This window comes from Notolepis coatsorum (assembly GCF_963971535.1).
Source record: "Notolepis coatsorum genome assembly, chromosome: 14".
NCBI classification, from domain to species: Eukaryota; Metazoa; Chordata; class Actinopteri; order Aulopiformes; family Paralepididae; genus Notolepis; species Notolepis coatsorum.
The window spans coordinates 7,991,343-8,006,092 of record NC_140178.1 but is presented as its reverse complement, the minus strand read 5'-3'; the positions used below and the strand labels follow the sequence as shown (position 1 = coordinate 8,006,092).

The 14,750-nt window shown below is 50.5% G+C and overlaps 1 protein-coding gene across 1 annotated transcript in view; it reads left to right on the top strand.

Moving 5' to 3' along the window:
• Positions 1-14,750, top strand: part of ezh1 (enhancer of zeste 1 polycomb repressive complex 2 subunit) — a 112,315-nt gene that overhangs the window by 40,791 nt on the left and 56,774 nt on the right. Inside the window, 1 exon segment of the mRNA XM_084328348.1 lies at positions 11,605-11,776. Coding sequence (XP_084184474.1) covers positions 11,605-11,776 — 172 coding nt within the window.

Genomic DNA, 14,750 nt, shown 5'->3' with positions numbered 1-14,750 from the left:
TGGTATATCAATAGAGAATGTCCAATCTCTGGTGGCGCAGGCGGTAAATATACAACCTGGAATATTTAAGGAATAACAGCAATGATACTTTAATGATTATAAGACTGGATACACTAGGGGGGTTAATCCGGTCGCTTGTAAGACAACAGGAGTAGGAGGGGGGGGGGGGGGGTAGAGTCTGGCTGCCTCGTCCGGCCAAGGGTATCCTGGGTGAACCCACAGTAGTGCAGCTCGGTGCGCCAGCGATCCTTGGACCACGGATGAAAGCAGTTGGACTCTCTGTGAGCCGGCTCTCTCCGGTCCACGGGGGAGAGACGTGAAGCGACCTCGTCTTGCAGAGCGTCTCCTCACCTTGCGTCCTCTCCAGGGGGGGGGGTTCCAACACACGGCAGTGTCGGGGGTCTTTATCCATAGAATAATCACTGTATACAAAGCATAATCCGTGCCTGGGAAGGCGGGCTGTCGTCGGTAGAATAATCCGGTATGCAGGTCCACTCGCTCGTCGGCTCTGGGGCTCCTCAGATGCAATCTCACATGGGGTCGATCATCCTGGATAAGCAGCCAGTTCTCTGCCCGAAACGATGGGGTGCTGACTACGGTAGTATTCTCACCGCACGAAGCACTATATATTAACAGACTATTATTAGCTTAATAGACTACGTCCAACTCGACGATATAGTGCCAAATATGACTATTCAAATATTAATATACACGATGTCTCAATACCGATGGTAGGCCGAACTTGGCCTTACTCCCACACGTGGCGTCGCGGGAGGCTTTACGTCTGTCACTCTATTGGAGGGTAAGAAACTGGACTGAAAAGAAAATCCTACTTTAGTAGCGCAGTATATATACGCACTATGAACAAATAGTACCGTTAGTGGTGCGGTAGCCAGATTCTACGCGGAACTAGGACTTGTTCGTACATGTTGAGCGGTACGTTTGAACTGGGTCTGGGGGGTATGGCAGCCTGGCACCAAGGTCTCGACCAATAGTAGAATGGAGACTATTATGGGATGTTCAGTAGGCTAGAATGGATATTCAATGCATATTGTACAAGGAATATACAAGGGATATCAGGGAATATTAGAGAATATACAAATACAATTAAATATATATATATATATATTCGGTTTAATCTGGCCCTTCACAACAGCCACCCCCTGATTGGTCCCAGACCTAATCAGTTAAGCAGAGACAGATTAATCGCGTTGTCTATTTACACATAGGGGTTTGCTGTAGGGGTCAGTCAACTTCACAAAGTCATAGGGTTATAGGGTCATGGTCATCATCGATTGTGTCTGGGAGTCGGGGCAGTTCTATGAGCCTCGCCACGGGACGGGTGTAAGTGCGACCCTGGACAAGCACTTCAGCTGCTCGGACCTTGCCGTCGGCACCGGTGATCACTTTGCTTACGCGGCCGGCCGGCCACATAGCTCTGGGCAGTGATTGATCAATAATCATGACGACTGTTCCTTCTGTCAAATTGTCTCTCTCCTTTACCCACTTCTGGCGGGTCTGTAGAGACGGTAGGTAGTGCAGTAGGAAACTGCTCCAAAACTTGTCGGCTAATACTTGGCTGTACCTCCACATTCGTCGGCCGTTCGCTTCTTCAGGCCGGTACATTGTCTGGGGTAACGCGGGATCTAGCCGCCCCATCAGGAGTGTGTTGGGGGTAACTGGGTCGATATCCGCCACATCGCTGGAGACGTAGCCGAGGGGCTTAGAGTTCAATACTCCCTCAATCTCCGTGAGGACTGTCATTATGACTTCTTCCGCCACAGTCTGGGCCCCAAGTACTGCGTACAGGGCTGTCTTTATGGAACGCACTTCCCGTTCCCAAGTACCACCGAAGTGGGGTGCGTTTGGGGGGTTGAATTGGAAGTCAATCTGTGCTGGAGCGAGGTGGGTCTTAAGTTCTGGGCCCATAGCTTGGAAGCTCTCTCTCAGCTCTCTTTCGCCGCCTTTGAAGTTTGTCCCTTGTTGTGCACTCTCTATGGTAGTGCAATCATCTATGTTGGGGTCTGTGGAGATAACAGTGCTCAATCCACAGAACACAGGCTTCTTATTCTCAGCCTCCTCCTGACTGGCTTCCCTCGGGATAGGCGTGGGCCACTCTCCTTCCGGGAGCTTTAGGAATGCTGGGCCGTCACTGTAGACATTGCGACGGGTGAGGTCATCTAGGGGCATTCCCCGGGTGATGACGTCAGCTGGGTTCTGTTTTGTATCAACGTAGCGCCACTCTGTTTCTCCGGTTAACTCTTCGGTTAAGTCTTGAATCTCGGTGACTCTGACTCCCACGAAGACTTTGTACTTGCATGAGTCCGATTTGATCCAGGCGAGTACTGTCGTGGAATCTGACCACAGGATTGTTCTAGACACCGGTATGGTGAGCTCACGTTGGATGAGCGTGGCTAGGTGCGCTCCGGCTAGGGCTGCGCAGAGCTCTAGGCGTGGGATAGATTGTTGCTTGCGTGGGGCTATTCTCGAGCGGGCGAGGACACATGCTGTGTAGATCTCTCCCCCCTCTTCTTGGGCCCGCAAGTAGGCTACTGATCCGTATGCGACCTCTGAGGCGTCACTGAAGACGTGTAAGTCCATTTTACATGTCTCTGGCCTCACCGTGGGTGGGAAGTAGCTTCGGCGCATATTAACGCCTGGGAGTGAGTGGAGCTCCATCTCCCACTCTCTCCAGGTGGATGCAAGGTGTGCGGGAATGGGGTCGTCCCAGCCCTGGTCCTTGTCCCACAATGCTCGTACAATCACTTTTGCCCTGGTGGTGTACGGTAAAATACATCCTAGCGGGTCATATTGTCGGGCGAGTGTTGTGTACACACTCCGTCTGGTGGTCGGCGCCGCCGCCGGCCTTCCCTGCTCCGTAGTCAGGGGCTTGTGTCTGTAGTGAAGCGAATCTGTTTTGAATCGCCACACCAATCCCAGGGTCATCTCCTGGGCTTCTCCCGGGATTGTAGCCATCCAGGTCTCGCTGCTGGCTGCCTTGTCCTCGGAGGAGAGGCTGCGCAGTACTTGCGGATCGCTGCTGGCCCACTGCCTGAGATCAAAGCCGCCTTTGATCAATGAGGCGCGGAGTTTAATCAGGAGAGCCTCGGCTTCTTCCTGGGTTGAAAGGCTTTGTAGACAGTTGTCTACGTAGAAGCTGTTCTTTACGCTGTGTCGGACCTCTTCGTCCGCTGCTGGGTCCTCTGCTACATGTTTCTGTAGTGCAAATGTAGCACAGCAGGGGCTGCACGTCGTTCCGAAGGGGAGGACTTCCCATTGGTAGATGGCTGGGTGCTCATCTCCTGGCTTCTCTCTCCATAGGAACCGTAACAGGGGCTTGTCCTCCTCTACTAATCTCACCTACAGGAACATTCCTTTAATGTCCCCGCTGATGGCCACCTTTTCCTGGCGGAAGCGGAGTAGAACGCCGAGTAGGGAGGGGCCGAGTGTGGGACCGGGCAGTAACTCTTTATTCAGATTTTGGGATCCGATCTGGTAGCTGCAGTTAAATACTATGCGGTCTTTACCGTTGTGATGGACCTTGTGGTGAGGCACGTACCACGATTCAGTGGTCTGGTCAGCCTCTTTAATGTCCATCTTTGTGACGTGTCCCGCTGTGATGAGCTTCTCAATCTCAGCGCGGTATACACTCTCTTGGGCGGGGTTCTTGGCTAAGCGCCGCTCCGTGTTCAGCAGGTACCGTTCTGTGGCGTCTGTCTTGGCGTGGAAAGTAGGCATTCCTTCTCGCCGCAGGAGTGGCGTGGCGTATCTCAACACGCCGTTGACCGGGACTCTCTTGGTCCCTGTCTCGAGGAGGTGAATGGCGTAAATGTCATCTTTAGAGCGAATGTCTTTCTTTCCGTTCTTAAAGGGCATTTGTTCCAAGGTCCATAGCCGCTCTACGTGTTGCAGGAGTGCGGTTTCTCCCTCTGTGACTCGGGAGTGGAGACATCTAGTGGCTGTACTTCGGTTGAGAGATTTGGCGAGCGGGCCTTGGAGAGTCCATCCCAAACGGGTCTCGACTGCTGCAGGACAGCCTCGGGGTCCGGTATGAACCCGGTCTATCGGGACAATGAGGTCTGCATGGTCGGAGCCTATCAACAGGGTCGGCATAGCATTGTCTATGAGCGGGATCGGTAACTTGCGCAGATGTGCATATTTCTCCATCAGCTTGGCGACGGGGTATGTGTACCGCGACAGTCCTATTTCTTGGCTGGTGAAAGCGTCTGTAATCTGGTACCGTCGCTCAGGCTGGCCGCTTGCTGCGATAGAGAATGAGACATTCTCGCCCTTTATCGTCTTCAAATCTCGTCTTATTGTCCGAATTGTCATTTGGGTTTCGCTTCCCCGCAGCCCTAGCTGGGCCGCAGCGGAGGCGAGCAGAAGGGTCTTCTCGGACCCGTCATCGAGGACGGCGTAAGTGTCCAGGACTTTATTCTGGTAGCTTAGTGTCACACGCACTACTTTTAGGAGTACTCGGGCTCCACTGCTGCTGGCGGGATCGATGTACATGACGCTCGCTTTGCTGCTGGATGGTGCGGGTGAAGGGCGCCGTCTGTTACTGTCGTGAAGTATGTCCAGATGGGCTCCATCGCACTTGGTGCACCTTTTCTTTAAGCGGCATTCGGCTGCCATGTGTGAGCGCGCACAGCGAAAACAGCGCTTGTTGGACTTTATCCATTGACTTGCTTCCTCCGCGTTCAGCTTGGGGAAGGAGTCACATTGCGCTAGCCAGTGTTCTTTCTCACAGTAGGGGCACACTATCTTCCACTTCTCCGTTCTGGAGGGGGTACTGTGGCTCCTGCTGCTCGGTACTGACTCCGATTGGTGCATCACAGTCACCGATCTTCTTCCATCATTTAGTCGTCTGGTTCCTTCTCTGGAGCCAGGGGTGCTCCGTCCGAATGTATCTAGCCGTAGGCTGCTGACTTCTCTCGCCAGGAAGTCTGCTAGATCGAGGAGGTTCGGTTCGGGGCCATTCGGGTCTCGGTGGTCTCTCTGCCGCCTAAAACGCTCCTGTCGAGCGGGCGGCAGCTTCTCCAAGATCCTTTCCACATTTGAGTTGGCGTAAAGTTCATGCCTCCCCTTCTCTCTCTGCGCTCCCAACATCCCTACCAGGGACTGCACTCTGATGGACAGGTCGTCCAGTGCTCGATTGTCTATTGCTGGGGGTAAGCGGTCGATGTGTCGGATCTCCTGGATCACGTAATCCCATATGCGCCCATACCTCTGGTCCAATGCTACCAGCGCTGCTGTGTATGGGGTGGTGGAAGTCGCGTAGGCGAGCGCTATATTATGTGCGCGGGGTACCTTTAAGTGCTTCAGTAGGATGGCGTATTTATGGCGTTCATCCAATACATCCACCAACATGGTCTCCAGACACATGCGGAGTTCTGTATACTGGGCCCGGTTCTCTTGGGTGAAGTCGGGTACCATAGGCGTGCCAATGTATGACGCTGACTGTGGATACATCGGCGAGCGTTGGGGGAGAGGCCTCCTAGGCGAGTCTCCTCCCGCTCCTTGGTATGGGCTGGTACCGGCAGTGTACCATGGCCCGCTTGTCCAGGTGCTGTTCCTCGGTGCGGGTCGTGCGTCGTGCTCACCCGTGTATAGAGTCGGGGGTCTGTAGCGCAGCTCCGCGGGAGTATAGCCTTGGCTGTACCGGACCTCCTGGTCCGGTAGAGTACTGTGCTGTCGTCGGGCGTGGTTCTCCTCCTCTTCCTCTTCGTCTTCAGTTAGGTCATCCAGTGCTTGTAGTCTCTGGTTTAGCCTCTCCACAGGATATGCTGCTCCTTCCCGGTTGCTAGGTCTCGCTTGGACCGGTGGGGGGAGGTGGTCTGTGGGGGGTATAGACCTCGTCTGTTGGTCAAGTTCAGGGTTGTTTACTCGGCTAGGGGATGCCGCCCTGGAGGTGTGTCTAGACGAGTTCCTGGAGCCTCTGGCGGAGGGAGGGGGTGTTGTCCGTCTGATCAGCTGTTCTATTAGTTGCGCTTGCTGTCTGTCGCGCTCTGCGTCCCGTAGAGCACCAGCAGCTGCTCGCTGGCTGTCTGCTCGGTCTCGGGCCACATTCTCTTCCCTCTGAATGCGTCTTATTTCTAGACGTATATGCTCTTCTTCGCTCCGCTGCTGGATCTGCAGTCGGTCGCGTTCAGCAGCGGCGTTCAGGCTGATGAGGAAGGCCTGCTGTAGGGTCCTCTCTGCCTCGCTGGGAGAAGGCGGTTGTATAGGGGAGCCTTCCCTCGGGGTACTCCTTGCGGAGCCTTGGAGCTCTATCTCCACGGTGCTCTCCCCGTCTTCTTCCGTGCCGAGTTCTCTCTCGGTAGCGTTGTATTCCTCCCGGGACTCATCGGGGACTACTTCTTCAGTACTGGCGGGGTGTGAAGTCATGTCAGGTTCCCACCGGTCCCCACCGTGAACTTGGTCAGTTACATTAGAACCCGTAGGGGCCTCTATGGTCGGGGTAGTCTGGGCGTTGGGGTTAGACATACTTTTACTTTCTAGTTTTACCGCGTTTACTGTTAGTAGAAGACTAGGTTGTTGACTGACAGCGTAAGCCTCTAAGTACTGAGGGAGCCGTCGTTCGCGCTGCGGGCGTTGGTTAGGAGGATCGTTTCGTGGAGTGTTCATCATAGGCCATTTCAATATTAATAACACTATATTAATATTACACTAATTACCCTCCGGCTCGAAGGACCAATTGTAACTGAGGGGTACAATTCCCTGACTATTACTAGATATGATACTTACTACCACTACCTTTGTACTTTATATTCGGCCACCCAGTACTCTGCATAAATATATTATGATAAACACTCTCACGTAGATGAAACGGATCCAACACAAATGTACGAAGTCGAAGTAGGTATTTATTCCTACACAGCAATGGTGTGTAGAGCAAGCACTTAATCACTTAATTACATTTATGAATTGAAATAGTATGCACTTTTATGGCAAAGAGTATTCGTTGGTATATCAATAGAGAATGTCCAATCTCTGGTGGCGCAGGCGGTAAATATACAACCTGGAATATTTAAGGAATAACAGCAATGATACTTTAATGATTATAAGACTGGATACACTAGGGGGGTTAATCCGGTCGCTTGTAAGACAACAGGAGTAGGAGGGGGGGGGGGTAGAGTCTGGCTGCCTCGTCCGGCCAAGGGTATCCTGGGTGAACCCACAGTAGTGCAGCTCGGTGCGCCAGCGATCCTTGGACCACGGATGAAAGCAGTTGGACTCTCTGTGAGCCGGCTCTCTCCGGTCCACGGGGGAGAGACGTGAAGCGACCTCGTCTTGCAGAGCGTCTCCTCACCTTGCGTCCTCTCCAGGGGGGGGGGGGTTCCAACACACGGCAGTGTCGGGGGTCTTTATCCATAGAATAATCACTGTATACAAAGCATAATCCGTGCCTGGGAAGGCGGGCTGTCGTCGGTAGAATAATCCGGTATGCAGGTCCACTCGCTCGTCGGCTCTGGGGCTCCTCAGATGCAATCTCACATGGGGTCGATCATCCTGGATAAGCAGCCAGTTCTCTGCCCGAAACGATGGGGTGCTGACTACGGTAGTATTCTCACCGCACGAAGCACTATATATTAACAGACTATTATTAGCTTAATAGACTACGTCCAACTCGACGATATAGTGCCAAATATGACTATTCAAATATTAATATACACGATGTCTCAATACCGATGGTAGGCCGAACTTGGCCTTACTCCCACACGTGGCGTCGCGGGGAGGCTTTACGTCTGTCACTCTATTGGAGGGTAAGAAACTGGACTGAAAAGAAAATCCTACTTTAGTAGCGCAGTATATATACGCACTATGAACAAATAGTACCGTTAGTGATGCGGTAGCCAGATTCCTACGCGGAACTAGGACTTGTTCGTACATGTTGAGCGGTACGTTTGAACTGGGTCTGGGGGGTATGGCAGCCTGGCACCAAGGTCTCGACCAATAGTAGAATGGAGACTATTATGGGATGTTCAGTAGGCTAGAATGGATATTCAATGCATATTGTACAAGGAATATACAAGGGATATCAGGGAATATTAGAGAATATACAAATACAATTAAATATATATATATAATAAATATATATATTCGGTTTAATCTGGCCCTTCACAACAATAACGTTACATCTCATTCAACTGTGTTCCACTTGGCAAAGAGGAATCACCCAAAAAGGACGGTGGTTGGAAAGATAAATACACTGGCAACCACGTCAGACATCAACTCCAAAGGATCAGAGGGCGACAGTGGCTCGGGAGGTAGAGCAGTCATCTGGTAATCCGGAGGTTCCCGGTTCGATTCCCTTGAGCAAGACTCACAGTCTTAAAGGAACACTCCAACATTTTGGGAAATTAGCTTATTTGCCATCTACCCTGCCTGGAGTTAGACAATAAGATACGTACCTTTTTTCTTCTCTGTGCGTGCAGTAGGAGTAGGAAGACGTTGGGAACTAGGCTAATGGAGGAACCTACTTCCAGTGACTGACGCTAAGCTAGGCTAACGGTGCACGTCTTCCTACTCCTACTGCATGCACAGAGAAGAAAAAGGGTACGTATCTTCTTGTCTAACTCCAGGGTTCCCAAAATGTTGGAGTGTTAAGATGCATACCTTTTTCTTCTCTGTGCATGCAGTAGGAGTAGGAAGACGCTAATTTCCCAAAATGTTGGAGTTTTCCTTTAACCCCTCACTGCTCCCGATGAGCAGGTTGGCGCCTCCTCGCATTGGTCGCCTCCGCCGTCGGTGTGTGAATGTGTGAGTGAACGGGTGATATGTGAGAAACAAAATTGTAAAGCGCTTTGGAGGAAAGCTGCTATAAATAAATGCACCGTTTACCGTTTAGAAGAAGGGTTTTGCCAGGAGGAGGTACAGTCTACTCTAGACGACAACACCACCGTGGCAGAAGGTTGAAGCGTTGATGTAAACGTTGAGTGATGTGCTTCTCGTACAGCGATGTTAGTTTTCCCACTTTGTCGTCGTCCAGTCCTCCTCGTCGAGCGCTCGGGGCTCCGTTGGGACTCATGCTTTGTATAATTACCGGTGCAGTTGGGCTTTAGCTATAGCGTTAGCTGTAAAGCTAATGTGGCTAACGTTAACGTTGTGTAGCTAATGTTTCATTTCATTTCATTTCCAAGATTTATTTTAACCCGTGAGGCGCAGAGGTTAACCTAATTTAGAGTATCAACAACAGGGTTCGCACAAGGTCCTTGGAGTGCTTAAAGTGCTTGATTTTTTACCCAAAAAAAGCCAAGGCCTGGAATTCCTTGAAAACAGCCAATTTTTTTAACAAGGTGCTTAAAAAGTCCTTGAAATTCAAATCAACCATTCGCATTGAACGTTTTGTTCATCCATGATAAAATTGTTCTGAATGAAGAAATGTAATTTTTTTTTAAATTTAAAGTATAACTAATTGTCGGAAATTGGTTTTAAGCCATACATATTGGATCCGATTTTCTTCCGATAAAAAACAGCATTTAAAAGTGAATTGTATCCTTTTAAATGTCCTTTAGTTTTAAAATGAAAAATAGTGCTTAGGAAAGTACTTGAAAGACCTTGAATTTCATTTTGCAATGTCTGTGGCAACCCTGCAACAAGCTTACAAAACAAGACACAGTTTATCAGCAATTCCATACATATAGGCACAATAAGTAAGAATAAACAATAGGTGAGGTTTAGTGCGAATGCCTTGCTGTTCCCCAGATGTAATGTATAAAGCTCTACTAATCTAGCCATCTATCATAGAGACATGATAGATGACATGTAGACTGTCTCTGATATGCAGCTGGCGTAGCATTACATATAAAGCCAGGGGCCAGCAAGCAATCATAGGATGGATTCCTATGGATTCCTAGGATTCAACCCATATTGGGGGTGACAGTGGTGCTATGCATAATAGCTATGCTGTTCAAATGAAAAGGGCTGATGCACTCTTTTTATTTTTTTTTATCCACTTTTTCTCATTGTTTTTAAATTTTTTTCTCCCATCCCAATTTCGCCTCGCCAATTCTCCCTTCAATTCTCCCCTCCCCTGTCTCGAACGTTGCTAGACTATGCCTCCCACCGGTCGACTGCAGTGTGGACGAAGCCTTGCATCACGTGTCCCCTCCGGTACACGAGGAGGCAGCCAGTCGCATCTTTTCACCTGAACAGCGCGAGCTCTCAGTGGCGAGGAGTAACGCGTCTGGAGGCTCACGCTGCCCCCGTTACTTCCTGATTCTGCTGTACAGGCGCACCAACCGACCTGTAGGAGTCGCTGTCCACAACGTCCAATCCCCACCCACCAGCTTTCGCACCCCTAACGCTGCCAATTGTGTTAGTATGAACGACCAGCCAAGCTGGTAGCAACGCCGAGAGCTGGGCTCGAACCCAGCGTCTCCTGCGTTAGTGGCGAGCGTCTTGCCCACTGCGCCACTTAGCCACCCTCCGCTGATGCACAATTTTTTGTAGGTAAGGGATATGTACAGATATAGATATAGTATCTACAGATATGTAAAAAGGATTATATGCAGGTATGTACAGACAGATGTGGATATATATATATATACGGTAAGAATAAATATATATATATATATATACCACTGGCTGTGGTTAGTCTGTTGCTGTACTGCAGGTTGTTTAGCTCAGTACTGTGCTCACTTTACCTGGATGCCTGAATACTTTCCACAACAAATTCGTGTTTCCGCGTCTCTGATTGGCCACGCGCGTTTCTGGTCATGTGACATGTACGCCCAATCGTGGGACCGCAAGTTTTTGGATGGTTAAGCTTAGGCGCTCTTTCGAGGTTGGTTAAGGTTAGAGTTTGTCTTAGAGCAGGGCGATAGAACGCCTGCCCTGATTCCAAACTCTAACCTTAACCAACTGCGAAAGAGTCGCCTAAGCTTAACCAGTGATAAACTAGGCGTTAGACGGTAGTTTGCAGGCTGTTCCCCGGAAATAGGCGCAGAACTTGCCGTCCCACGATTGGCGCACATGTCACATGACCAGAAATGCGCGTGGCCAATCAGAGCGCAAAACTCGAACGCGGAAACACGAATTTGTTGTGGAAAGCATAGACGCTACCTGGATGGGGGAGACCTGCACTTACATGCCTTGGCCTCTAGGTGTCTCTGTGAGTGCCATGCTAGCGTTGTTTAGACCTTTCTGCAGTTGAGATTTCCCTCCCAAATCCACAGTGCAGCTTTCCATACACCTTCCCGCCTCTATGCAAGGAACCTAATAAAAGAAGGAAGGGTCATCACGTCACATCATGTGTAGGGTCGTGAACGCACATTGGTTCGGAAACGTTACGTTTGGCCGGCATCGAGTTGAATGGGATTTAATGGGATTCACACACGGGTCATTTAAACAGGTTATTACCTGGGATGTCAGAATCATCAGCGATTTGTCGCCTTGTTAACTAGCTAACGTTTGATATATCGGTTTATGTATTATTTCCTCAGATAGCTGGTGTATTTCTTTATTTTAATACAGGCTTCAATATAACTGGCATCAACGTCTTGGCACCAATGTGCGTTTGCGCGCTACACGGTGACGAGATGACCCTTCCTTCTTTCATAGAGTTTCCTCGCCTCTGTGTCTCTCTGTTTCCTCTGAAAGCAGAAAGGGGCTAAAGAGTTTGCGGATGTGAACGTGCGTAAATCCCAGCGGTCTCGGCGGCGAGGGAGACAGCCACGCCCCCCCAGCAGCGCCAGCTGTCCCGGGCCTTCGGGGGGCGCCACCGAGGAGGCCAAGGAGGGCGAGAGCGACCGGGAGACCACCTCATCCTCTGGTAAGATTTTGATTTTGATTTGATTACGGATCCCCATTAGCTGGTGCCATGGCAACCAGCTAGTCTTCCTGGGGTCCACACAAAAAAAAACATACAAAAACAATTATTATTGCAAAACAAAATGATTAAAAGTCAGTACTCAACACACTAATGCATAATGAAACTAACTATTAAGATGGCTAAAATTACATGCAAGCACAGAAACAGAAAACAAAAAAAAACGAAACAAAATACTTTACAGTGTTAAAAACAATTTAAGATTATTTTAAAAAGTGAATCTACTGTAAATGCAGCAGAGGTTTTGAGGCAGGTTATTCCAAAGAGTTAATAATCTAAAAATAAAAGATCTCTTTTTAAAGCGTTGGTTATAATAGACCCCCTCATCCTCTGGTAAGAGACCAGTAACAGTAACAGTCAGAAGCAGCTCTATGTAACGTACAGTAACAGTCAGATGCAGCTCTATGTAACGTACAGTAACAGTCAGATGCAGCTCTATGTAACGTACAGTAACAGTCAGCTCCCTGTAACGTAACGGTCAGAATCCCTGTAACGCACAGTAACGGTCACAATCCCTGTAACGCACCACATCACGTCGGAACAGAGATGTCTGCCAGAGGCACTGACGGTTCTGAAAACACTATACTGTGCGTTGGTTTCTCTCTCTGTCTCCACCTCCTCTCTCGTATCGCCCCACGTTCTCCCTCCAAACTAAATAAACCGACCATCAGTTGTACGGCTCCGCTCCCAAAACAAACAGCTTCTCCCCTCGGCCTTCCTCCTCCTCCTCCTCTTCCTCCTCCTCCTCCTCCTCCTCCTCCTCCTCCTCCTCCTCCTCCTCATCTCCTGTTTCTATTGACAGACTCATGTGGAGAGCAGCAGGGGGTGAAATAAGACCACTCTGCTCTGGCTCTTTATCCTCTCCTCTTCCTCATGTCCTCTCTCCCTCCTCTTCTTCCTCTCTTCTCTTCTCTTGCTCTACTCTCCTCTTCCTCATGTCCTCTCCCTCTCCTCTTCCTCCCCTCTCTTCTCTTTCTCTACTCTCCTCTTCCTCATGTCCTCTCCTCATCCTCCTCCTCGTCCTTTCTTCTCTTCTCTTGATCTACTCTCCCCTTCCTCATGTCCTCTCCTCCTCCTCTTCCCCTCTTCTCTTCCTCTACTCTCCTCTTCCTCATGTCTCCTCCACCTCCTCTCCTCCTCTCCTCCTCCTCCCCTCCTCCTCCTCTCTCCTCTCATCTCCTCTCCTCTTCCTCTCCTCTCCTATTCTCCTCCTCCCTTTCTCTCTCCTCTCCTCTCCTCTCCTCTCTCCTCTCCTCTCCTCTCCTCTCCCATTCTCCTCCCCCTCTCTCCTCTCCTCTCCTCCCCCCTCCTCTCCTCTTTTCTCCTCTCCCCTCTCCTCTCCTCTCCTTTCTCCTCTCCTATTCTCCTCCTCCCCTCCTCTCTCCTCTACTCTCCTCTCCTCTATCCTCTCCTAGTCTCCTCCTCCCCTCCTCTCTCCTCTCCTCCTCCCCCTCCTCCCCTCCTCTCCTCCCCCCTCTCTCCTTCTCCTCTCCTCCCCTCCTCCTCTCCTCCCCTCCTCCCCTCCTCTCCCCTCCTCTCCTCTCCTCTCCCCCCTCCTCCTCTCCTCTCCTCTCCTCTCCCCCCTCCTCCTCTCCTCTCCTCTCCTCTCCTCCCCTCCTCCTCTCCTCTCCTCTCCTCTCCTCTCCTCTCCTCTCCTCTCCTCTCCTCTCCTCTCCTCTCCCCTCCCCTCCCCTCCCCTCCCCTCCTCCTCCTCTCCTCTCCTCCCCTCTCCCCCTCCCCTCCTCCTCCTCCTCTCCTCTCCTCCCCACTCCCCCTCCCCTCCTCCTCCTCCTCTCCTCTCCTCTCCTCCCCTCTCCCCCTCCCCTCCTCCTCCTCCTCTCTTCTCCTCCACCAGCGCTCTCCTCACTCACTAAAGTCACGACACGCCCGGCGGGGTCAGCGGCTCAACAGATACTCCCACTTATCTCCACATGGGTAAAAATAACAAACAGACCGAGGATCAGATTAATAAGCGCTCGCAGCGCTGGAGGCATGCGGCCACGGCAGCGCTTACGCGGTCAACCTGTTGCCAAGCAACATGGCAGCTCTCCGCCTCTGGTCAGTGGGTGTATGAGCGCGAGTGTCAAATATCCGGCAAGCTAACTCTAACTCTAAACCCCCCGTGGCTCCCCTCCCTCCCCCTCCCCCTCCCCTCCCCCTCCCCCTCCCCCTCCCCCTCCCCCTCCCCTTCCCCATTCTCCCCTCCCCTCCTCTCCTCTCCTCTCCTCTCCTCTCCTCTCCTCTCCTCTCCTCTCCTCTCCTCTCCTCTCCTCTCCTCTCCTCTCCTCTCCTCTCCTCTTCTCTCCTCTCCTCATCTCCTCTCCTCTCCTCTTCTCCTCCTCTTCCTCATGTCCTCTCCTCTTCTCCTCCTCCTCTCCTCTCCTATCCTCTCCTATCCTCCCCTCTCCTATCCCCATACTCCTCTTCCTCATGTCCTCTCAAGTTTCAAGTTTCTTTAATAGTTGTCATACAGAAGTACAGAATACTTTTATACAAAATGCTTCTTACTGTTACGCTCCAGAGACTGTGCTAGACAAGATAAGTATGAAATAAAATAGTATAGCATGTAAAATAGAAGTAAAAATAGAGGTCACAGTGTTCAGTATATAGACATATGTACAATGTTCGATGCAGAATAGAAGTAACTGAGTTACCATACAATATACAATATCCTATGTGTTGTGAAGGATCAGATTAAACCGAATATATATATTTATTTATATATATGTATTTAGTTGTATTTGTATATCGTTTGATATCCCCTGTATATTCCTTGTACAATATGCACTGAATATCCCTTTAGTCTACTAAACAGCCCATAATAGTTTCATTCTACCATTGGACGAGAACCTGGCGCCAGGTTGCCATACCCCTAGGTCCAAGTTCAATCGTGCCGCCTAACATGTCGTGGCAAGCC